General features: G+C 36.6%; 1 protein-coding gene and 1 pseudogene across 2 annotated transcripts in view; both read left to right on the top strand.

Annotated features, from left to right (window-relative positions):
- Window positions 1-26573, top strand: part of ATAD2 (ATPase family AAA domain containing 2) — a 71476-nt gene that overhangs the window by 14259 nt on the left and 30644 nt on the right. For both annotated transcript variants that reach the window (XM_013051738.2, XM_004743511.3), the window contains 11 exons: window positions 5610-5659; window positions 6918-7083; window positions 7413-7515; window positions 7854-7941; window positions 8798-8977; window positions 9608-9725; window positions 15577-15684; window positions 17953-18061; window positions 18317-18432; window positions 24525-24699; window positions 25578-25666. In XM_013051738.2, the coding sequence (XP_012907192.1) occupies window positions 5610-5659; window positions 6918-7083; window positions 7413-7515; window positions 7854-7941; window positions 8798-8977; window positions 9608-9725; window positions 15577-15684; window positions 17953-18061; window positions 18317-18432; window positions 24525-24699; window positions 25578-25666 (1302 nt within the window). The remainder of the gene's footprint in view (window positions 1-5609; window positions 5660-6917; window positions 7084-7412; window positions 7516-7853; window positions 7942-8797; window positions 8978-9607; window positions 9726-15576; window positions 15685-17952; window positions 18062-18316; window positions 18433-24524; window positions 24700-25577; window positions 25667-26573) is intronic.
- On the top strand, window positions 21394-22464 carry LOC101676459 (annotated as a pseudogene).

Here is a 26573-nt window from a genome sequence, read left to right as displayed (position 1 = left end):
GATGATTTATACATATGTAAATTTCATTTCTCAAGAACCCTGAGCTAGATGGCCTGAATTCCACTTTAATATTCATGAAATTATTTTCAGTGAATTAGGTAGTTAGGTAATCCAGGGAACTTGGATTTGTTTGGTTTGTGACAGATTTAAATCTAATTAGCTAAAAACTTTCACTTTTCCTCCCACTTTGGTGGGCCTGACATAAATGGAAGGGGTGCCAATTAGAATAAAATTTCTTTGATGAAATAATTGCTTTATACATTAATTCTTCTCATAAAGAAATTTTTCATAGTAACTTACAAGACTGGAGCCCTCCTACTTTTTTTTTTTTTTAAAGACTTATTAAATAATCTTCTACACCCAATGTGGGGCTCAAGCTTATGACTCTGAGATTGAGTCACATGCTCCACTGTCCAAGCCAGCCAAGCACCCCTAGGGTGCTCCTATTCTTAGTTAAAATCTTGATTATTTTGTGTAACATTTTTCAGATAAGTGACATCTCGTGCCTTTTGCTTTTTGTTAGTATTATTTGAATAGTCTCTCATTATATAAATTTGCATCATTTCATTCCATTTTTTTTTTTAAGATTTAAAAAAAATTTTTTTTATTTGACAGAGAGAGAGATCACAAGTAGGCAGAGAGGCAGGCAGAGAGAGAGGGGAAAGCAGGCTCCCCACTGAGCAGAGAGCCCGATGTGGGGCTTGATTCCAGGACCCTGAGATCATGACCTGAGCCAAAGGCAGAGGCTTAACCCACTGAGCCACCCAGGCGCCCCCATTTCATCCATTATTTATGGTGTGTTTACTACTGTATTTCACAGGATCCAAGATAGCAGAATTGAAACACTCATTGTTTTATGAGACAGTAAAAAAGAAGAAAACTGAAAGTTAAAATAAGATACTCCATCAATTTTTTTTTAAAGATTTTATTTATTTATCTGACAGATAGATCACAAGTACGCAGAGAGGCAGACAGAGAGAGGAAGGGAAGCAGGCTCCCCGCTGAGCAGAGAGGCGGATGCGGGGCTGGATCCCAGGACTCTGGGATCATGACCTGAGCCGAAGGCAGAGGCTTTAACCCACTGAGCCACCCAGGCGCCCCTATTCCATCAATTTTAAGACACATCCTAATTTCAGAGATGTTAAAAATGGAGGGAAATTACGATTTACAAAATTGGTGAAATATAATTTAAGTTACCCCGAATTTCTGAAACTTGAAGTCTTTTGGGGGTCAGGAAAGTGGACCATGGATTCTCTGTGAGAATTTTAAACTTTATTTCATGATCTGAAGAAAAAATAAACATTCTGGGTCATCTAAATTGCTGCCTTCTAGAGAATAGTCAAAATTTCATGCCCTACATTGGTGTTTACAACTAAGTAGGCACCACCTAGTACTGCTTGAGTTAGCTCAAGTTCATGAGGTAAAAATTGAGTTTGACCTTGATACATAAGTGATACTTTGAAGAGGAAGCCATGGATTTGATGTCATGACATGCTGTTCAGATAAGATTTTTGGAGCACTTGAAATAAAAGAGAAGTGGATGAATTGAGTCATGATACACAACAAACATGATGTACAACATACCAAACTCAAGAGAAACTGTACCACAGTTACAGTGTGTCTGTACCACATTCACACAACAAAGGGCTATTTTATTTCAGCAAAACCTCATATGTTAATATTTTTGTTAGTGGTTTTATTGGTTTTATTTGTATAAGATATAAATGAATTTCTCTTTAGTTTGACTTGTATATAGTCATAAAAAATTTAATTTGGGGGGGCGCCTGGTGGCTCATTCGGTTAAGCATCAGACTCTTGATTTCAGCTCAGGTCAGGATCTGGGGTTCTGGCATCTAAGCACAGCATCAGGCTGTGCACTCAGCAGGGAGTCTCCTTACGGATTCTCTCCCTCTGCCCTTCCCCTTGCTCACTCTCACATGCACTGTCTTTCTCAAATAAATAAATCAAATTTTTTTTTAATAAATCAATCTTTAAAAAAAAGAATGTTAAAAATTTAATGTTGGAAGTTCTTAAAAGTTTTTACTTTTAAAAGTTTATGTACCTTGGGACGCCTGGGTGGTCAGTTGGTTGGACGACTGCCTTCGGCTCAGGTCATGGTCCCGGAGTGCCGGGATCGAGTCCAGCTTCGGGCTCCCAGCTCCACGGGGAGTCTGCTTCTCTCTCTGACCTTCTCCTCACTCATGTTCTCTCTCACTATCTCTCTCTCAAATAAATAAAATCTTAAAAAAATTTTTTTAAGTTTATGTACCTTACTCAAGTTTATGAAACATTGTCCTGGCCTTTATGCTCAAAAGCTATTAGAGCAGTATTAAAATAAGTGCTGGAGCGCCTGGGTGGCTCAGTGGGTTAAGCCTCTGCCTTCGGCTCAGGTCATGATCTCAGGGTCCTGGGATTGAGCCCCACGTTGGGCTCTCTGCTCCGCAGGGAGCCTGCTTCCTCCTCTCTCTCTCTCTGCCTCTCTGCCTACTTGTGATCTCTGTCTGTCAAGTAAATAAATAAAATCTTTTATAAAAAAAAAAAAATAAGTGCTTTTTCAATCTAGATTTAAAGATGAGTGACTTGGTATTTTGGAATTTGATTCCTTTTTTTTTTTTTTTTTTTTTTTTAAAGATTTTATTTATTTACTTGAGAGAGAGACAGTGAGAGAGAGCATGAATGAGAAGAAGGTCAGAGAGAGAAGCAGACTCCCCATGGAGCTGGGAGTCCGATGCGGGACTCGATCCCGGGACTCCAGGATCATGACCTGAGCCGAAGGCAGTCGTCCAACCAACTGAGCCACCCAGGCGTCCCGGAATTTGATTCCTTTTAAAATATATTGAATTGCTGTCTTTAAAAGTTTTTTTATTTTTATTAGAAAGGGAAGAGAAGAGGGAGGGGGAGAAAGAGGATCTTAAGCAGAGATCCTGGATGCCTCACATCCAGTGAGGAGCCTTACCCGGGCCTCTGTCTCATAACCCCTGAGATCATGACCTGAGCTGAAATCAGTAGTCGGATGCTTAACCAACTGATCCAACCAGGCACCTCTAAAATTATTTTTGAATAACAACTTAATGGAGATGTAATTGACATACCACAGGATTCACAGTATTGTGCTGTCATCACTGCTGTCCAATTTTGCAACATTTTCATCACCCCAGAAAGAAACCCTGTATCTCCCACCCCCTTCTCCCTCCTTCCCACTGGCCCCTTGGAAACCACTAATCTACTTTCTGTCTTTATGAATTTGCCTATTCTGGACATTTTATGTAAATGGAATCATATTCATGGCCTTTTGTGTCTGGCTTCTTTCCCTCAGTATGATGTTTTGAAGGTTTATTTTACTGTAGTACCTGTCAGCACTTCATTCTTTTTTTGCTGAATAAGATTCCATTGCATAAATATATCATGTTTTGTTCATCCACTCATTAGTTGATGAACATTTGGATTGTTTCTACTTTGTGGCTGTTTTGAATGATACTGTGAACATTGGTGTTCAAATTTTGTGTGGACATAGGGTTTTGATTGATTGGAGGTATATATCTGGAAGTGAATTGCTGGGTCAAATGGCAACTGTTTGAACATTGAGGAACTGCTGAGTAGTTGGCTAAAGCAGCTTTACCATTTTCCATCCTCATTAGCAGCAAATGAGGGTTCCAATTTCTCCAGTCCTCATCAACACTTGTCGTAGTCTTTGGCTCTAGCCATTTTTAAAAATGAGTGTAAAAGTATCTTTGTGGTTCTGATTTACATTTCCTAGATGGTTAATAGCATTGGATGTCTTTTCATGTGCTTATTGGCTATTTATATGTCTTCTGTGGAGAAGAACTTCTAGCTTAAAAAATAATCTGTGTATTCAGATCTTTATTACAAAGACTGATATTTTACAGAGTGATAACATTAGGATCTGTTTGTATAAGACTTAGATAAACTGGCCCTCAGTGTTGAGTTTTGGTTTATGTAGTTTTCTGCTTCTTATTAGGGTGACCCTTTTTGCTGTTGCTAGTTTGCCTGACTAGTAATCTTTCTACTTGCTTCCTTTCTGTGTCCCTCCATCCATTTTGTTTTCTGTCTGAGGCTCAAAGACCAGGAGACCAAAACTGTTAGAATAATATAGAAAGATTTGAGTAACTGTACCTGAGGGCAGGATCTATATTTCTTTGGTATTGGAGTTCCTAACTAGGGTCCAGTAATTGCAGTTTTCATGGGGCACATGATGAAACCTCTGAAATAATGTATAAATTTGTATGTGTGTATATAGTTTTCTAGGTAGAAAAGATCTGTAGCTTTTATCAGATTTACAGAGGTTAACAAAAGTCCAGGCACCTGTTTCTATAAACAGTTTCACTGGGACACAGCCCTACCCATTCGTTCTAAGGCTGTTTTACTGCTTCAGTGTCAAAGTTGTATGACAAGAGACTGTATGACTCACAAACCTAAATATTTACTATCCAGCTGTTTAAGGGGAAGGGTGCTCCCATTCCCCTAAAGGCAAGAAGAAAAGAAAGAGAGGAAGGGAAGGAAGTAAAGTAGGGCCGAGAGGGAGCGAGCAAGAGAGAAAGAACAAACATGGCTTTAATCACTGTGTTCCTAGCATTTAATAGGGGCCTTGTTTATAGAAATGTGGGACTACATGGTATGGAGGGAGGGGGCTCCTTCATGAGAAATGTCTAGGAGCCTGTGAACAGACTAGGTCGTGACCTGTGGATGGATTGCTCACATGTTTTTATTTTGTTCTTGGTTCTTACCAAAAGAGAGAATTAGTGATGACTTACCTTGCTGTAAGAATATATGATTTAACTCTTCTGGGTAAGATGGTTCCATTTTATTTTAAAGTGTCACATTTGAAATCACATGTGTATAACCAGCCCACTTCGAAATAGCTTGACACATGGGTTGTTTAATAGATGTAGCTATCCAAATATGGATAATTGAATCTCTAAAAATAAATTAATGAGATAAATCGTTTTGTTTGCTCAATGGGTTTTGGAAAAAAGATGAGGAGAAGATAATTGTTTTTTTTAAACCTTGGAAAGTATTCTTTCCTATTTCAGTAGATACTGTCTGCCAGTTTGTAAGTGAGATATCTGATTCACAAATGGGATTGTTTCTGCGTATGAAAGATAATGCATGTCATATAGACATTGTAGCCAGCAAATGTTTTTAGAAGAAAATTAACATATTTTTAAGGGATATTAGTTCTGTTTATAGTTATAAATATCTCAAGGATGTGGGATCACTATATCCCTGTGGTATAAAATACATTGTCTTGTTTTTGCTCAATACTTACAGTTCAATTAAACCTATTTAGGCTAAGGATATAATTTCTTTTTTTAAGTCAGATACTTTGATTTGATTAATTCTGTTTAAGAATTAATATATATGTCATTGCATTTCACAACATGGTTCTCAGATTTTGTTTACCCCTAACTGGCATAAGCATAGATACTCTAAAGCTTTTCAATTTTCGGTGTTTTTTAGGCTTTTAGGAATCTAGGAGTATTTACTCTCTAAGCTGATAGACCTTTTTACCCTACTTTGTAGTATTATGAAATCTAAGATTTAAAATTATGTCAATTATTTTAAATTATTTAATATATTTTTTCACATAGGCAGTTGGCCAGACAGCAGGCTGATAAGAAAAAAGAAGAGTGCAAAGAAGGTAAGTAATGTGAAAGGCATTTCAGATTGAAAACCTGTAAGTCATATTTTGTTTACAGATATATTGAGGTACATAAAATAAACTGTACATATTAAAGTGTGTAGTTTGTTGGTTTGTTGTAAGTGTACGCCGTGAACCACCACCACAATAAGATAGTGGAGTGAACGGTCACTGCCATAAACTTCCTCAGGCCTCTTTATAATTATTCCCCCACCTTCTGTCCAGGCCTTCCACACACCAAGATTCCTGAGCAATCTCCAGTCTGCTCTCTATCACTGTAATTTAGTTTTCATTTTCATTTAAATGAAATTATGCAGTTGCATTCTTTTTGTCTGGCTTTCTTTCTCTTAGCATAATTGCTTCGAGTATCATCCACATTGTAGCATTTTCTTGCCAAGTATTCCATTATATGGATATACCACAGTTTGGTCCCCCCCCACACCTGTTTTATTGTGATACATTGACACATAACATTGTGTATGTTTAAGGTATACAGTAAATGTTGATTTTTGGTACATTTATATCTTATGAAATGATTACTATCATAGCTTTAACTAACACCAGCATCATGTTGCATAATTACCATTTCTTTTTTGTGGTGACAACATTTAAGATCTACTCTCTAGCAACTTTGATACTTGTCTTATAGGTGGAAATTTCTATTCTGACCAACATCTCTCCTTCTCCCTCACTTGCCAGTCCCTGGTAACTAAGATTTAGTCTCTGTTTCTATGAGTTTGGCTTTTTTTAGATTCCACACTTAAATGATGTTACACAGTATTTGTCTTTCTCTGATTTCTTTAATTTAGCGTCCTGCCCTCAGGGTCCATCCATGTTATTGCAAATGGCAGGATATTCTTCTTTCTCGTGGCTGAATGGTAGTCTGTTGTATAATGTGTATATTTTACGTCTTCTTTATCCATTCATCCGTTGAGGAACACTTAGGTTTTTTCCATAATTAGTTTATTCCTCTTTTGGTAGACATTGAGTTATTTCCAGTTCAGGGCTATCACATTTGAACAGTTGTGTACAAATTTTTGTATTACGTATCTTTCATTTCCTCTGGAAAGCAGAACGCTAGATCATATGGTAGGTGTATATTGTGACTTTATTTTTGCTTTCTATTATTTTTAAGAAAGGTAAGTTCAAAATCTTGTGATTTGTTATATGAAAGTGTAGCTATTCAGTTGTTGATTTTAGAATCGTTTTATAAATGCCATTACTTAAAATCTTTCCATTTTATGTACACATCTTGAAGACAAAGTGATTCCAGTTACTCGATCACTGAGGACTAGAAACATTGTTCAAACTAAAGAACACTTGCACGAAGAGAATGGTGACGTTGAAGTTCGCCGCAGTTGCAGGATTAGGAGTCGCTATAGTAGTGTGAACCAGTCTGTGCTGTTTGACAAACTTATAACGAAGTAAGTAAAAATTATTTAGATCAAGATTACTTAGCTGGAAAAACTTTTTGTTGAGGAGGGGTCATAAATTTAAATTTAAACTAGCTTGCATATTCATCTGTGTAAAGCATAAAGGAGACTGATTAGTAGAGGGCTTTGTAATAGTTCTATATATGTATTTAAATTCTTGGAAGGAAATTTTAGAATATTTTTACGCAGGTAAATCAGTGCCTCGTATAGAGATATTTAAAATCCCAGCACTCAAAAAATACAATGGAAGACAAATAAAGTTTTTTAAAATGTACTACTCTTTAACAGTTTTAGCTTATATTATGTCAATTTTCTTAAAGCACTGCCGAAGCTGTACTTCAGAAAATGGATGACATGAAGAAGATGCGTAGACAGCGAATGAGGGAACTTGAAGACTTGGGAGTATTTAATGAAACAGAAGAAGTAAATCTATCCTTCCTCAGCCCTGAAACTAGTGTAACATTGTGTGTCAACTATACTGCAATAAAAAATATGTATATATATCTCCTTCCATTTAGGGGATGATTTAATGACCTCCAGTTTAACCTTTTTCTTATGGTACCTGTCCATTTTTTGTTTAAATTATTCATCATTTTCAACATTTTTAAACTGTACAGCATTTGTTTGATCAGTCACTAGTTAATTGCTGTAGTTGTAAGAGTTTGTAGCTATAAATACCTTCATTTTAAGCAGGATAGGAAGATCCTACTGAATTTTTTTAATATACTAAATGTTAATAGCTTTTGTTTAAACATTTTTAGGGGAATCTTAATATGTACACAAGAGGAAAACAAAAAGGTATTCAAAGAACTGATGAGGAAACGACTGACAATCAAGAAGGCAGTGTGGGTTAGTCTTTTGTTCTGCTTCTGGGTTTGCATTTCAGCACTTTTTATTTAGTAAGAGATAGCTTTTTTATTCAGAAGTTGTGACATTTCTGGTATTTTGTGAGAGATCGAAGGGTTGGTCATAATTGAAAAGTGAGGGCAGGGAAGTGTTTTAAAAGATAATAGGTCCTATTTGGGAAAGTACTTGAAATCAACAAATCTAAAGCAAACAAACTTGGTTTGCATATATAATACATCTGCAGACAATACATCTCTACCTGTTAAAAGATGATTAAAATTAAGTTTCGCTCTTCTGTTTAAAAGTTGCTACTGTAATTTATTAGAACTTCTCTTGAGTGAAAACCGGTTTTCTCAAATACATTTTAAATATTTGGTGAGGGTATTTCACATTTTCATAAGTAGATTATTTGAGTTACGCTTGATGTAACTCAGTGACAGCCAGAAGGGCTGGATGGAATTTAAAACTTAAGTATGAAAGGCAAAAGCTAGATAAGGGGATTCTCTAATTTGTCAACATGCTAAATTAACTTGGAAACCTAAGTAGAGTCACTTATATTAATGAAATTAGCAGCAATACCATAAAGTTTAGCTTAGAACTTAGTAGCCTTTAAACTTCTTTTCCTACTTCCTTTTTTCCTTCCTCTGGATATTTTTAATTCTGCATTTTACTTCATTTTTTTAAATCTTCATTTAATGCTGCAAAAGAATTTTAGATCATTTTTATAAACAATCTAGAAGTAAAAAAAAAATTTTAGGTCTAAATTTTTAGACCCTTGTCTAAAAATTTCAATTCCACTGTGTTAAAAATCACTAACATTTTGGTGACTGTCTTGAAAGTAAATGTTTCTTAACTGTAGAATCATCCGAAGAGGGTGAAGACCAAGAAGATGAAGATGATGGTGAAGATGAAGATGAAGATGATGATGAAGATGATGAGGATGAGGATGAAGATGAAGAGGATGGGGAAGAAGATAATCAGAAACGATATTATCTTCGACAGAGGAAAGCTACTGTGTACTACCAGGCTCCACTGGAAAGTAAGTGCTTATGTATATATTTCCAGGAGAAGCGTAATTAGATTACACTTATCTTTACTGCCTTTTCTCTATCATTCTTATTTTTCATGTTTTCATTGTACGAATACTCATGGCTGTTGTCTTTGATAAACGATGTTAAATGCACAAGAAGTCATTTCTTGAAGAAAGTTAGATGTTAGCCTTGACCAAAGCAAATAATTGGGCTATTTTGAAATTTCGTGTCTGTCTGGAATTATTTTTGAGTTATTTATTTATTTGGATTTCACAGCTTTCTTAGTTTATTTTGCCACTTTGTGTAAATAGGACTGTTCTTCATTTACATTAAAGTTCTGCCTCAGGACTTGTGAGCGTATATATGCAGGGCTGATCACCAGCTGTTATGCATCAGTATAATCATAATGGTTGTTTATGGCCAGTGTATGTTTTGGTTGGTTGGTGTCTTGTGCTGTACATATTTTCAGCAGCAATGCTGCAGATGTAAATGGTTTAAAACGTGAACAGTAAAGCAGTCTATAGTAGATATGTACTAGTATTTTCACGGAAAGCAGCACCTTTGTGAGTATTTAGATGAAGAGAAAAATTATCTTCATACATATTTCTATATCACATACCTATAATTCTTCTTTTTAGAACCTCGTCACCAGAGAAAGCCCAACATATTTTATAGTGGCCCAGCTTCTCCTGCAAGACCAAGATATAGACTATCTTCTGCTGGACCAAGAAGTCCTTATTGTAAACGAATGAACAGGTTTGGTTCTGAAGTAGTGATTGATTTATGACAATATAATTATGGCTGTGTTAGGGTAGGATTCTAGAGTCTTAGGATTGGTTGTATCCAAATAGAATTCTAGAATCATACATATTTGGGAGAGTTGGCTCTATGCCTATAGTGCTCTTACCCTTACTACCACTGACTGGTTTTTGCTTTTGCTTGCATTAATAGGAATTCTTAATAACTACCATGGTAAGGTAGTTTACTCCATTGTTCCACACTTTATTTATTTATTTATAAGATTTTATTTATTTATTTGACAGAGAGAGATCACAAGTAGGCAGAGAGGCAGGCAGAGAGAGAGAGAGGAGGAAGCATGCTCCCTGCTGAGCAGAGAGCCCGATGCGGGACTTGATCCTAGGACCCTGAGATCATGACCTGAGCCGAAGGCAGCGGCTTAACCCACTGAGCCACCCAGGCACCCTGTTCCACACTTTAATAATAGAGGCTACCTTTGCTTCAGTGTTTACTGTATTCCTGGCTTGTGTTAAGCATCTTACATAGCCTGTTTCACTTAATCCTCACATTGTTCAAGTGTAGGTGTACTCTTGTCTTCACATAGTATCACAGACCTATTTTCTCACTCTGACATTCTACATTACATAACTTTCTAGACTTTTCATGATACTGTCCTTTTATAGATCTGGGTTTTTTTCCAAGTTTTACTTGCACTTCTTAAAAATTCGTTTCTCTCATATAGTAGGAAGCATTGATTTTCTTTGACCATTCAAATTATTTGTAGGTTTTTTTCCCCTTCTACATCCTAACATTTGTTGAATGTCATTTTTAAGTCCAAAAGGGTAATTCTTTTTATTTCCTCATTCTCCCAAGTAATAAAAGGTTTTCTGATTCATTAGAATTTTGGGGGTAATAGTAACATTATAGTAGTTCATGAATGAAAGAGTTAGTTAGTGAAGATTAAAGAAGCTCCCCTCCACAAAAAAGGACATTGATGTGGAAATGGTACTTCTTTTTCCTAATATAAATTTGCTCAGAGGTAAGACTGAAATCCTACAAGACAACAGTTCCTGGAAGCCTGCTCGCTGAAACAGTTTATCTGATTATGGAAAGGAACACTTTTGTTGACAAATTCTTCTCTTCTAGGAAAAATATGAATGCCCTTAATGTCCCTGGGTCTTTTAATTTCTTTTTCTGAGTGTCAAAAATCACAAGTATATATCTAGATTTCCTGTTTCGTCATCCCTTTACATAAAACCAGAGCCCTGAAGGATGGAGGGTAAACTGCCAGGGTTGCCCATGATAAATTGCACTTGAAAGGAGGCCACACAACAGAATATTGTTAAAGACCTGTATTTTGGTGGTGAAATCTAATGATCTACAGAAAAGCAGCATAAGGTGTGGTGTTTCCTGGAATCCCCACCAGTCATAAGGCCCAGGGCAGCTGTCTTGGTTGTGTGACTCAAAGGACAAGCCTCTGTTAGATCCAACAGAAGTGAAAGGCTGCCACTTACTTTGAGATTTAGTTTCTTTTCTCACTCTTAACAGATTTATGTTTCTGGAAGTAACCCACTTAATTATTGACTGCCTCATTAGTCGCCACCTACAATGTTACTCTAGAGCAGGTGGGAATTTTTTTTTTTTTTTTGCCTGTTCGGTGCTCAAGTTCTCATATCTGGTTTGCAGAATCTACCCTTTATGGAAAGTGTCTCATAGCTCTTTGGGTAGAGGATTTTTTTTTTCCACTACAATTATTAACAAATATGTTTTGAGTTCTACTATGTGCTAAGCACTATGGATATAAAAATGGCTAAGTCAGGGTTCCGGCCCTTGGGTCACATTGACTAGTAGAAGATTCTGACATTTCTTTTTTATTTATATATTTCATTTATTATTTGAGTGTAGTTGACACATGATGTTACATGAGTTTCAATTATGTAGCATAGTGATTCAGCAGCTGTATGTTATGCAGTAGTCACAAGTATAGCTACCATCTGTCACTATAACAATGCTATTGAAATACTATTGACAATATTCCCTATGCTGTACCTTTAATTCCTGTAATTTAATCATTTCCATCATTGGAAACCTGTATCTCCCACTCCTGGTCACCTGTTTTGCCCATCCCCCCTCACAACCCCCTGTCTGGCAACCATCAGTTCTCTGTATAGGTCTGATTTGCTTTATGTTTGTTTATATATTCTGACCCATTTAAATTAAAGTATGAATTAAGAGATTTAAATTGTACCCAAGTCACATTATTTGACTTAATGATTTTGATTTTGGTTCTGATAGCCTTTTAAAGATTTTTACTTTTTGATAAGTTTTATCGAAATATAATTTACATACCATATAGTTCACCTATTTAAAGTGTACAAGGACTTTCAGTATTTTCACAGTTGTGCAGCTATCACCACAATTTTAGAACATTTTTCTTGTCTCAGAAAGAAACCTTGTCCTCTTTAGTTCTCTCCAATTCCTGCATCCCCCACCCCCTCAGCCCTAAGCAACCAGTAATCTATTTTCTGTCTCTCTAGATTTGCCTATTCTGGGTATTTCGTTTATGTGCACTCTTCTGTGAGTGGCTTCTTTCACTTGGTACAACATTTTCAAGGTTCATCCACGTTTAGCATGTACCAGTACTTCATTTTTTTTATTATCAAGTAAGGTTCCATTGTATAAATATACCACGTTTTGTTTATCCATTTATCAGATGATGGACATTTGGGTTGTTTCTACTTTTTTGGCTACTGTGAATACGACCATGAACATTTGTAACAACTTTTTGTGTGAACTTGTGTTTTCACTTCTCTTAAGTATGTACCTAGAAGTGGAATTGCTAAATCAAATGCTAACTCTATTTACTGTTTCAAGGAGTTGTCAGATGATTTTCCAGAATGGCTGCTTTATTTTACATTCCCACCAATAATGTATGAGAATATTTTTTGACATCTTAACTAACCCTTACTATTATCTGACCTTTTGAATATAGCCCTTTAAGCCTTTTTTTTTCTTTTTTTTTTTTTTTTTTGATAACACTCTAGCCAAGGCTGTGTAAATATCTCTTCCCTTTTAACAACCTTAATGGTGATTTTGCTCAGCCTTTTTACTTTTTCTTGAAGAGACCAGCTTCTGTTTGTAGTTCATGTCCTACTTCACCTACCTAGGCATGGAAACAAAGCACCCATTCAGAGAATTGTCTGAACGTTGCTCTTAGTATGGCAAATGATCCAGAAACCTTGCACCCACAGGACAGATCTTGCAGGGGTCTTTAGCATGCTTACAGCCGAGCTTCAGGACTGCTGCCTTTAAGCAGGATTTTCTTTCTTATGATTACAAACCTCTACTCACTTAAGCTTTATTCTTTAGCTTCAATCTGGAGTTTCTGGAACAAGCCTAGTCCTTTGAACACAAAGGTAACATAAGAGTACATTTGCTTCACCAGTATTCCAGAGTATTCCATACCTGTTGTCAAGGTGCTAAAACTGACAGCTCTAGACACTGGTTAGATTCACAGTGCTGAGCCAGTGCTTACGGGTGCCAGCAGTTCAGATGTTTTAAAAAAGCAAATTGGGAAAAAAATAAGGGAATGTGGCCATGTGTGCTTAGAATCCTTTAAAAAGTGAAATAATGGCCTTTCTACAGTATAATTACAAAGAATCTGGGCCCATGACTAGGACTGCCCAGGTTGCAAGCCCAGCTTTTCCATTTATTAGTGACCTTCAACAACTTATTTCCCCTCTCTTGTGTCAGTTTTCTGACCCATAGAATGAAGAGGACAGTATTATCTATCTCACAGTATTATGAAAATTAGATGAGTTAATGGATGTAAAGCATTTAAGATACTATCAGGCTTATGTTGAGTGCTGTATGCTTTTGTTATCTTGGCTATATTTTAATGCTTAAAAATCCTACTTTGCAACTCAAATGGAAAATTTATGTCAGTCCACAGGTTTTATTGTTTGCTTATAACTCTTTTGGCTCGTGAAGTCAACAACTGGGAATCACCAGTGTATATATAATGTGGATTTTTGGAATAGAAAGACAGTGGTTTGAATTCTGATGCCTCATTATCTTATTCTTACATTTTGAGCAAATTGTTTATGCTGTGAGCCAGCCACATTGGCCCCAACTGTAAATGAGCATGCCATATGTACTTGTCCAAAGTTTAAGATTAAATGAGATAATATGTCTACTATCTGGTCTGGTACAAGGAGCACTTAATAATTGTTAGTCCTTTCATTAATTGTGAAGTTGGTCTTAATTATGTGAATACATACTGAATTCACACACAGTTATGTGAATTATATGTTTACAAGTTAATCTTTTCATAATATTAATGGGAATATTAAACAAGTTTGTCTTTCATATAAAATTGCAGACTTGTGCTTGATAGTTTTAGTTTCAGGCTCATCACAAAAATATTCTTGGGCATGTTTGGGAGGTGAGTGGAGGATCACTTTCTCATTTATATCTGTTTTTCCATAACCCCTATCCAAAGCCCTAAGGGCTGTTTGTGTTTCAGAATTCAGGATGGAGGGTAGGGTGGGGGAGTCACTGAGGCAATGTGCAACATTAACATCTCTAGGACTGTCTGGGCCAGTAATGCCTAGTCACATGTGTTCTGTAGCAGAACATATGAATAATCATAGTAAGTGGGACAAATAGTGACTGTGAATTGCCTTTATGACATGTCAGATTCTGGTACGTGAATAGTGGAAAAACTTGTTTTCTGAGTACAAGATTCTGGACCCTCCATTATGCAGATAATAGATTGTGAACGTTTTATATTTTTGGAAATACCTACTTACTGTGATGGTACTCTAACTCAGGAAAAGTGCTAGACTCTGACCAATAGAATGATTATTAAAGGTTTTCCCAGCTAGATTCTTTGTCTTTCCTATGGGTCCTTTGCAACAATGCAAAGGTAGAAGTGATTTAAAATTTTTTTCAATATTTGTAGTGCTTGGCATATTATTTAATCCTACCAACTAGCCTAAGAATTTGAATATAATTCATTGATTATATTCTTATCCCTTATTTGAAAGTGAGAAAATTAAGGCTTATATGGGTTAGGTAGCTCATCCACATTGTACACAGCTATTAAGTGGCTATTGTGAATTTATAGTTGGTGATATGCTGTAGATAAAAGACATTGTATTTACTGTTTCCTAGTATTTTTAACTTGATCCTTTCTGGTTTACATGAAAACTCTTGTGTTCTCCTTTTGAGGTTGACATTTCAAAATTCCCTTCCAAATGCGAAATTATATATAGTATAATATTGAAAATACTTTCTGAAATTAGTCCCAAAGAGTCTAATACCCTCTTTTCCCCACCTTTCTCTTTGAGGATAACTGATTTATATCAAGACTTAAGAAGTCATTCTGGGGGCGCTTGGGTGGCTCAGTGGGTTAAAGCCTCTGCCTTCAGCACAGGTCATGATCTCAGGGTCCTGGGATTGAGCCCCACATCAGGCTCTCTGCTCAGTGGGAAGCCTGCTTCCCCCTCTCTCTCTGCCTGCCTCTCTGTCTACTGGTGATCTCTGTCTGTCAAATAAATAAATAAAATCTTAAAAAAAAAAAAAAAAGAAGTCATTCTGCCTGAACCATTCCTATCATAATGAACATTTGATTATCAGCTCTACCCCATGCTCCTGCCTATCTTTTTTTTCCCCTTCCTCTCAGTTATCCAGGACTTGTATTCTTCTCAAAAGATTCAATCAACAAAGCCTACTTAATTGGTTCAGCAAATGTATTAGTTTTAGGATAAACGTTTTTGGATCATTAGGTATTTCTGATGTTTGCATCTTACTCCTCTGTTTTTCCTGCTCCCCTTCGTCATGATTTCAGTTTTCCTCTTTACTTTAGGCGAAGGCATGCAATCCACAGTAGTGACTCTACTTCATCTTCCTCCTCTGAAGATGAACAGCACTTCGAGAGGCGAAGAAAAAGGAGCCGTAATAGAGCTATCAACAGGTAAGTGTCATACTGATGCCTTTTAAAGCTACAAGCTATTTTTTCTTAAGTGGTGAAAAGGCTGAATTATTTGGGAATGCATACAGCTTGACCAAATTTAAGAATTACGTAAGAGGTAAATGTATAAACCAAAATGCCATCTTTTTTTGAAATATCTGTATTTGAAACTAGTAATAGATTAGAACATATGTTTTCTTACACAACCAGGGTATAACTCAAAATGGTGCTTGGTATGCACTGATTTGAGGAAATAAACTTTTTATTTTATTTTATTTTATTTTATTTTATTCGTAACTCTTTATAGTGTGAGTGCATTTGTAAGTTCACATAGCAAGGATTATTCCCATTTTACAGATGTGGCTGGGTTAGTGAAAAATTCAATGCTTGTATCCTAATAAAATAATATTTTTATAGAGTAGAAAACAGTGTTTGATGAAATAATTAGAACATAATAATTGAAGGGATATGCAGACCAACCATTTTTTGTATCATAAGCTCTGTTCTTTTGTAACATTAGATCTGCCCTAATGTGGTAGTCACTGGTTATATGTGGCTATTTCAGCACTTGAAATGTAGCTGATCTGAATTGAGAAATACTATACATTTTTGCAAAAAATATACTCTTGGGGCACCTGGGTGGCTCAGTGGGTTAAGCCGCTGCCTTTGGCTCAGGTCATGATCTCAGGGTCCTGGGATCGAGTCCCGCATCGGGCTCTCTGCTCAGCAGGGAGCCTGCTTCCTCCTCTCTCTCTCTCTGCCTGCCCCTCTGCCTACTTGTGATCTCTCTCTGTCAAATAAATAAATAAAATCTTTATAAAAAAAATATATATATATATACTCTTGGATTTCAAAGACTTAGTACAAGAAAGAATGTAAAATATCCCAATTTTGTAAATATTTATTTTGCACATTGAAATGGTATGTTTTAGATAAATAAAATAGATTGTTAAAATTAGTTTTACTTTTTTGTTTAGTGTGTGTAAAACAAAATTTTAAATTACATTTTGACTTGTTTTTCACTTCCGTTGGCAGCAGTGAACTAAATCATCCACAACCTGTATTATTTAGATTACTTGAATTTTTCTTTGGCTTCATTCCTAGAAACGTGCATTGAATCCTGTGGATTTTATAGCATGCAGTTACACTTCTGTTAAGGATTGTTTAAGAAATACCTTTTAAGGGGTGCCTGGGAGGCTCAGTGTGTTAAGCAGCTGCCTTTGGCTCAGATCATGATCTCAGGGTCCTGGGATTGAGCCCCACATCAGGCTCTCTTAGCAGAGAGCCTGCTTCTCCCTCTCCCTCTGCATGCTGTTCTGCCTATTTGTGCTCTCTGTCAAATAAATAAAATCTTTAAAAAAAAAAAACAAACACCTTTTATGAAGCCACGGTTGAAAATGTCTCCATCTCAGATTTCACAGTGTGAATTCCTTGTGGAGTCTGAGGCTAGCAGGAGCTGGCACTCGAGGTGGGGCTGGAGTGCTTTCACACATATTCAGCCACAGCATCTTTCCTTGCTTAGGTGCTCTGACCTAAGTGTCTCAGCCTCTAGCAAGAGCAGTTTGCATTCTCCATCTGTAAAACAAGCAGGTTTTTCTAGGTGTGCTCTGCGTAATCTACCATAACTGTTTTTGAAAGTAGTTAGGAAAGCAGTGATTCATTCTTGCTTGAGAGGATTGATGTGGACCCAAATGCTTGGTGGACCGTGAGACTGTTTTGCTAAGAGGTATTGTAGCAGAATTGTTGCAGGACTAGAGGCCCACTGCTTTGGTTTGAGTCCTGGATCTGCCACTTTGTGTGACTTTGAGCATTTTAGTTAACCTTTCTATATCTCAGTTTTCTTTTAAAATAGGGGAAATAATAATATTCCGTAAAACCGTTGTGAGGACTTAATGAATTATTACATGTAAAGCCGCCTAAAACAGCCTGGAAAATAGTAAATACTTTGTATATGTTAAGCACAGTCAATATGAAGTATATTGATACAAACACAAATTATTTTATGCTGCTGTGGTGTCTTGAACACTGGTATTTCATTTGACTGTCTATCTTTAATGATAAAACTTCAGGGACAAATATTACTAACATTGAAGTTCTCACCCTATATAAAGAAAATGAGGAAGTTGAAATACATAGTTTCACAATGGCTGTGATTGAAATTTGCCTTTTTTAAAAGAATTTGAGGAAAACATCCATATTTTAACATGGAATTTGGGGGAGAAAAGTGAACTAATGGGGTGGGGTTTTTTTTTTTTCATCTTTTCTAAATAGGTGCCTCCCGCTGAATTTTCGGAAAGATGAATTAAAAGGAATTTATAAAGACAGAATGAAGATTGGAGCAAGTCTTGCAGATGTTGATCCAATGCAACTGGATTCTTCAGTGAGTTATACTACCTTGAATTGTATGCTTGAACACACATACTGTTTGCTTCAGTTTAGTTTTAAAGTTAAATAAACCAATTTTGTATAAATCAGAAACTTTACAGACTTTTTTTTCCTTTTTTTCAAATCTTCGGGCTACTAAAATGCTGTTACTCATTTGACTGTGTATGGGTTGAGTACAGTTTAGGGATGGAATGGCATTTTATCTGTAACTCCAAATCTAAGAATGTCCGTGTTTCCCTTCCATTGTCAGGTACGATTTGATAGCATCGGGGGCCTGTCGAATCATATTGCAGCTCTGAAAGAGATGGTGGTGTTTCCATTACTTTATCCAGAAGTCTTTGAAAAATTCAAAATTCAACCTCCAAGGTAATTTTAATTGTACATTTTTATTTTAGCCAAACTCTGGGCTAAGCTACTATTGTCCAGAAAGATAACACTTGTCTGTTGAATTTTTTTAGGTCTACAGTAATCTATTATGCTTTCCTGGGTACTTTGAATATTTTTACTTTCTTAAACTTTAACTTGAAAAATGGTTTCAAAATTGATTCTCTATTAAAAGAAAAATAGTTTTCAAGGCTTTCCATACATTTAGTGAAATTCTTCCCATATGTATTATTTACTTTTTTCTTTCACTTTTATACTTTAGTTTTAGATTTATACCAAAGTAATACATGTACATAATTTTAAAAGTCACATTGCATTATAAGTCTTACAAAGGAAAAAATGATAGTAGTTCCTTCTCTACTCTTCCTCCTCCCACTTTCCAGAGCCAACTACTTTCATTCCTGTTTATCTGTTTAAATACATATTTAAATAATATGCTTATACTGTAATTTTTGGTCTGTTTTAGAATCTATTGACTTGTAACATGAATAGGCTCTTTTTTTTCTGGTTTCCCTTAACTCCGTACATACACATTTTTTCCCGTCCTCATATGCTCCTGGTAGCTTCTTTATGCACATGTAAAATTGTTGAGTCAATTTTAAGTGTGTTCTTTATGATTATGTAAATATTTCTTACAGCTGAGCCATATATAGTATATTATGACTACATTTTCTCTCTTTTCCAACTCTGCTCTTTCCCATCAGCTTTAATATTGTTTGCCTGTGGGTGGGGTTTTTTTTGTTGTTGTTCATTAGGGTTTTTGTAATTAGTTCTATATGTACTTTCAGTTCATGCTAGTGATAAAACTCTTCAGTACAGTTAAACATAACAAATAATTTATTGACTCCTCATTTTTCTAGACACATCTTGGAGCTTTGTTCTCTTGCTTTTATCCAGACTAGTTATTCTTAGTCTTGAAGCACAGCTAAGCTTTGGGACTTCTCGTCACTATCAGTGGGATTTCCTTTATCTTTCAGGATTCCCTACTTCCTTTTTTTTTAAGATTTTTTTTTTCTTAATTTTTAAGTAATCTACACCCCTAACATGGGACTTGAACTCACAGCCCCAAGATAAAGAGTCTCAGCCTCCACTGACTGAGCCAGCTGGGTGCCCCTAAGACCGTTTTTTACAGCTGTGTTTTGATGGGTTACATTCCAGCAATATCCTGAAAAAAAGAATGGAAGAGAGAGTTTTTGTTTGTTTGTTTGTTTTGTTTTGTTTGAGCATGGTCTTGGAACCACAATCTGTTGATGTGTTTTTTTCCCCTCCTGCTTTCATTGTGCTGTGCCTCTCCAGTACGGAAAAGTATCCTTTGATTTCTAGGCAAGTTTTTTTGTATGACTTCTTCAGTAATTTTTCCACTCCATTTTTTCTTTTTCCTCAATTCATGTCAATTGAATGTTGGATTTTGTAGATTAATCTACTTTTTTTCTTGTTCCCATCTCTTTTGATCTTTTTTCCTTAAGTGTCTAGTGGGGATTTCCTTGTAAGTGTCTAGTGATCCTTGGCTCTTTGTTAATATTTAAGGGTGAAGCTTTTTTTTTTTTTTTTTTTTTAAAGATTTTATTTATTTGACAGAGAAATTACAAGTAGATGGAGAGGCAGACAGAGAGAGAGAGAGGGAAGCAGGCTCCCTGCGGAGCAGAGAGCCCGATGCGGGACTCGATCCCAGGACCCTGAGATCATGACCTGAGCCGAAGGCAGCGGCTTAACCCACTGAGCCACCCAGGCGCCCCTGAAGCTTTTTTTTTTTTAAGATTTATTTATTTGAGACCAAAAGTACGTATGCAGGCATGTATAGGGACGGAGGGAGAGGATCTCCAGCAGACTGCTGAGCATTCCCATGGAGCTTAATCTTACAATCCTGAGATGATGACCTGAGCCAAAATAAAGAGTCTGTCTCTCAACTGACTGAGCTACTCAGGCACCCCCAGAATGGAGCATGTTTTTAAAGCATTTTTTTTTTTTTAAAAGATTTATTTATTTATTTATTTGACAGAGAGAAATCACAAGTAGGCAGAGAGGCAGGCAGAGAGAGAGAGAGAGGAGGAAGCAGGCTCCCTGCTGAGCAGAGAGCCCGATGCGGGACTCGATCCCAGGACCCTGAGATCATGACCTGAGCCGAAGGCAGCGGCTTAACCACTGAGCCACCCAGGCGCCCTGGAGCATGTTTTTAAAAGCCACTTGTAGAGCTTGTTAATTTCTAGGCCTCACCTTAGGATGATGGTTGGGTGGTGATTCTTTTACCAGAAGTCCTCAAAGTCAGTATCTAGGCATGTTTTTCCCCACCAGAGACAAATTTTCCAGTTTTCTGTTTGAAGCTTATGAATCTGGCTGCCAGCATTTTAGCAGTAGGCCTGAGAAAGGGTTAGTAGTCTACACTGTTCAACATGGAGTTCTTAACTTACTTTCTGCAGGATCTCATCTTTTCTCATAGGGGCAAGTAAATTAGCCAAGCAATTTGCCTGCACAGAGTAGTAAAAGAAAGGGGTGGTCTCACCGTTTTTTAATAATAATGTCTTATTCCATCCTCAAACTTCAACCCAACCCTTCTCTCCTGCCTGGAGATAATATTACCTCTAAATTTCAAGAGGTGTTTTGCAAATTAATTTTTTTGTTATTTGTTTGTTTGTTTTCTTTTAGATTTTTATTTATTTATTTGACAGACAAAGATCACAAGTAGGCAGAGAGGCAGGCAGAGAGAGAGGAGGAAGCAGGCTCCCTGCTGAGCAAAGAGCCTGATGCAGGGCTCAATCCCAGGACCCTGGGATCATGAACTGAGTCAAAGGTAGAGGCTTTAACCCACTGAGCCACTCAGGTGCCCTGTTTGTTTTTTTTAAGAGAGAGGGAGGGCTCTGGGGTTGCAGTGCAGAGGGAGAGGAAGAGAATGTTAAACAGTCTCCTTGCCTAGCATGGAGCCCGACACCATCATTCTCACAACCCTGAGATCATGACCTGAGCCAAGATCAAGAGTCAGATAGATGCTTAACTGACTGAGACACCCAGGCAGCCCACAAATTAGCTTTCTTATTGGGAGCTACTTTATTTTAGTTTTCATATCACCACACTTAGTCTTTTTCCTTTTTCTTCTAGTTTTTATACATTATTAACCCATTTTTAAACACTAGCTCCTGATTCTTTTTTCCTCATGAAACTTTTTTCTTCCTGAATCATCCTGTATGGAAACATTGATTTAAGGAAACTTTTTTTTAAATTAGTAAGCTTTTTTCCCCTTTCCCATTATAAAAGTTATGTACCATACACAGTTAAACATTGGTGAATTAAACCTATTTTTAATTAGAAAGATATTAGTATTAAATAACAACACTTGCTGCTTATAAGAAGTATTGGAAGTACCTAGTTAATTTAGTAAATTGGGTCTGAAGAGGAGAGACCCATTATGACCCAGCCTTTCCCTCAGTTTTCCCTCTCTGCCCCTACTGTGTTTTGCCGCTGAGGTGGCAGAGCTGTCGGGAGGAGCACGAGTGGGCATTTCAAGGACCCAAGACTGTCTAAAGCCAAAGGAAAATGGTGGAAAATTTACTGTTCCCATTGCCACAAAGAGTAATTTATGGCTTTGTTCATTTCTTAAGCTCCCAGTCTGGCTTCATACTACATTTTGTGTGGGCTTTTATTCCTGAATCTTGGCTAACCTCCTTAGGCTAACCCTATTGGCCTTAAAAATATAGGGCAGTTGCATTGCCTTTCTTTCTCCTCATTACTGTAGTGACTGGTTATTTACCTTTATTTGGAATAAATGTAATGAGTACCTCTGTCCACTCTAGTCCATTCATACGATCACAGGTAATTATGCTAAAAACAAAAGCAGAAGAGATACCAAGAAGAGGCCATTCCAGCATTAAACAGAGCTATTCCAATTAGTGAAGTAAACCAGATGTTGTTCCTTGCAGCCGAAGAACTTTATGCCAAAAACTGAATAGTATGTAGACTAATACCAAGCATTTGTTTTAAGTTTTTGATGTAATTTGGCCATATTTTGTTTTTGTTTGTATGTTTGTTTTAAAGATTCTGTTTAGTCATTGGAGAGAGAGAACATAAGCAGGTGGAGGGAGAAGCAGGCTTCCTGGGAGCAGAGTCTGATGTGGGTCTCAGTCCCAGGATGCTGGGATCATGACCTGAGCCAAAGGCAGATGCCCAACTGACTGAGCCACCCAGGCACCCTTTGTTTTTGTTTTTTAGAAATTTATTTATTTGAGGGAAAGAGAGAGAGAGCACGGGAGGGAGGGGCAAAGGGAGGGAGAGTCTTTAGCAGACTCCACCCTGAGCATGGAGCCTGACACAGGGCTCGGTCTTACAACCCTGAGACTAAAACATGAGCCAAAACACTCAACCAACTGCGCCACCATGACAGCCCTGTATTTTGACTCATTTATAATACCCAATATTGAAGTGTAAAAAAAAAGTTGAACTGGGGTGCTTGGGTGGCTCGGTGGGTTAGACCTCTGCCTTCAGCTCAGGTCATGGTCTCAGGGTCCTGGGATCAAGCCCTGAGCTGGGCTCTCTGCTCGGCGGGGAACCTACTTCCCCCTCTCTCTCTGCCCACTTGTGATCTCTGTCTGTCAAATAAATAAATAAAATCTTTTTAAAAAAAAAAAACACACCATGTGAAAACAGTAGGTTAACATGATTATATATTTGATATAAGGACAGGGAAATGAGAAAAAATTAGAGGAGATGTTTCTTTTTAAATTTGCTAATTTTTTATAGTATTGCAATATTTTATTCTGTCCATTAATAGCTAAAATTTGAGAACATTTATAATATTAATGGAACTTTAAGAGAAGTTCAACTTTTTTTTTTTTTTTAGATTTTATTTATTTATTTGACAGAGATCACAAGTAGGCAGAGAGGCAGGCAGAGACAAGGGGAAGCAGGTTCCCCTTGTCTAGAGCCCAATGCTGTACTTGATCCCAGGACCCTGGGATCATGACCTAAGCCCAAGGCAGAGGCTTTAACCCACTGAGCCACCCAGGTGTCCCCATATGGTGTGTTTTTTAACAGTTTTATTTTTTCTATCTGCATTTGATCATCTCCATTTCTTTTTATATATATATATATTACTCTTTTAATAGATTTCATCTATTATGTGTGAATTTTCCCCCACAACTCTTATTTTGTCATTTTTGCTTTTCTGGAATCTTCCTTAATGTTAATTTTCAAGAGCAGTTATATGATGATCTGAAATTGATTATTTCATGTTACTTTAGTAGCACTTAATCCCTGACATGTTCTATTTCTATATCCTTTTTACATTTCTAATTAGAATTATGAGTACAATCCATTTTGGGGGGAATTCTATCCAAAGAGCAATGAATAACTTTGGAAATATGTGAAAAACTATAGATTACCTCATTACAGTGATATCACCAAGAATGATTTCAAATTATTTACATTGTCCTAGTCCCTGGCACTGAAACACCTATTTTTTTTTTTTAAGAATTTATTTATTTGACAGTGAGAGAAGGAGAGAGAGCACAAGCAGGGGGAGCAGCAGAGGGAGGGGGCAAGCAGGCTTCCTGCTCAGCAGGGAACCCAGTGTGGGACTGGATCCCAGGACCCTGAGATCATGACCTGAGCCGAAGGCAGAGGCTTAACCCACTGAGCCACTCAGGTGTCCCCATGTATTATTTCTTTAAGCTCTCTTCTTTTATCTTTCTTTTCTATTCATTCCCATCATGTTTTCATACAAAACTTTTGGTACTATGTTACTGGCACTGAAACCAAGGGTTGTAGGTGAAATCTGCTATTCTTTCCCCTGATAATGTTATAAAAGTAAACTATCAAGCCTGTTTAAGCCTGACTTCTGTGCAAGGTAAATAATATGATGAGCATGATGAGTGAATAAAAGAAAATAGTTTCAAATAAAGGGTGTTATCAATTTCAGTTTTGTAGTATTGATATTTTCAGGTTTTAAACTGTGCTCTATGGATTGAAACAATATTTCATTTGTCTTATTTTTTATTCACTAACTGCATTTGTGAATTTGATTTCTAATTTTGTTTAAATAGTCTACTTTCTAATGTAATACTAAAATAATGCTTATTCTGTTATAGAGGTTGTTTGTTTTATGGTCCACCTGGAACTGGAAAAACTCTGGTTGCTAGAGCACTTGCCAATGAATGCAGTCAAGGGGATAAGAGAGTAGCATTCTTCATGAGGAAAGGTGCTGATTGTCTGAGTAAATGGGTAGGAGAGTCTGAAAGACAGCTACGATTATTATTTGATCAGGTATGATATTAAAATTTATTTACCTATGTAGACCTATAATCAATGTAAATGTAAGTATGTGAGAATTAGATAAGTCTTATATTTCATCATATTTCATAGAAATAAACTCAGAAGAATTAGACCAAATATATAATCTATGGATTATTTTCTTTTGTATGTCAAGATAATACTGACCTATGATGAACAGTTCTATAGGAAAAAGACAAAGAAATGATTGAATCTTAAGTTCTTTGGAGTCTTAAGGCTCATATCTAGAGAGAGACCGAAACTCTCATACTTAGCATAGTGAGATGTCTCAGTATGTGAGCTGAAGATTAGTTCTGCCCTAGAGACTTTCAGTTTCATATCCCAGATTGTATCGATAGCACATTGTGAGATAATACATTCTGATCTATTGAGGCATATTGCTGCAGATGCTCTTAAATCTCTTTATATAGCTCACTGAGTTTCTTCAACTTTATTGAAGCAGACTTAAAAAAACAAAACAAAACAATGGCATCTTGCTTAATGTTTTACCATCCTAACCTGGAAGAAGGCTATGTCATTGTCTTCTGGTCTTTGTCTTGTTTTAACACTTGGTCTTGAATAGATAATTTTATGTGTTCCAATAACTATAGCTATATGAAACCTGAGGTATGTGGTCAGGGGAGTATGTATTTTGAATATCTCCAATTGAGAATACAAGTAAAATTAAATTATATATATTATATTTTAGTTTGGATCCTTAAAATCTGGTTCTGGGATTTACATTTAGATTTATGAATTATAAATAAATTCTATAAGCAAGTTGGAATGAAAGTGTATTAAAATGGCTCATAATACGTCTGTATATTTGAAGTTACTGATGATAACATGCAACCACTGGACCTGTTTTCTAGGCTTATCAGATGCGCCCATCCATTATTTTTTTTGATGAAATCGATGGTCTGGCTCCAGTACGATCAAGCAGGCAAGATCAAATTCACAGGTAAACTTTGCTTGATGGCACCTCTGCCTTTCTTCCTGTTTTCTGAGCTATACTGATGTTGCATGAGGAATAGAATGTTAAACAGTGAAAGATACTTTACAAAGCAATAGTTTCCTTATTTTGGTAGAACCCTAATATATAGTACAAAAACATAAAATAGACCATTTGTGCATGGCAAAGTTTTCACAAGCACAGTATAAAAATACTCATTTAGTTCATGATGCAGGTTTAATTCATGATACAAACTTAAAAGCCCCTGGGACAGTGAGGTGTAAAGCAAATGAAATAAGTGAGACAGACCAATAGTGAGAGTTGGGCCACGGCTGAGAATGTAGCAGACCATCTCATCATAAGTCATTTTTAGCTCCAACCTGTTAACTGAAGTGCAGAAGCTGACTCAGACTTGAAAAATGAATTTGTTCTCTTTCTTAAATGTTAGTTCAAATTTTTGTGTTAAGTATCTTCTAAATGTTGCCAGCTCATTAAGGTTTTTTAAGACACTGTCTTAGCCAAACAAAATATGTCTTTGCGCATGACTACTAGTTGGAGATTCAAAGATTGGGTCAACTTTTTCATTTTTAGGATGGGAAAATTGCACCCTCCCCCCCCTGTGATAAGCTGTGCCCACGCGGGGCCCTTGTCCTTACTGCCCCCGCCTCGACTTGAATCGAAACTACTTCTAATCCTAGTTCATCTTCAGTTTGTCAGAACTTCTTTTTAGCTGGTCTCATGTATTACCTGTAATTGCTTAGTTAATTTGGGATGCCCTAAAGCAAATGTTTGCATTTGCATATATGCTAGTATTGCATTGTCTTTTTATTGTAAATAATATAAAGAGGAGCAAGACATAGTGATGTGAGTGATAGATAGGCTTTTATTTTTCTAATACCTAACAGTATTTACTGTA

The sequence above is a fragment of the Mustela putorius genome, unplaced genomic scaffold, assembly GCF_011764305.1.
Source record: "Mustela putorius furo isolate JIRA1106 unplaced genomic scaffold, ASM1176430v1.1 tig00000228_pilon_pilon_pilon, whole genome shotgun sequence".
In the NCBI taxonomy this organism is placed as follows: Eukaryota; Metazoa; Chordata; class Mammalia; order Carnivora; family Mustelidae; genus Mustela; species Mustela putorius.
The sequence above is the reverse complement of the archived record's forward strand: the minus strand, read 5'-3'. Positions and strand labels throughout refer to the sequence as shown.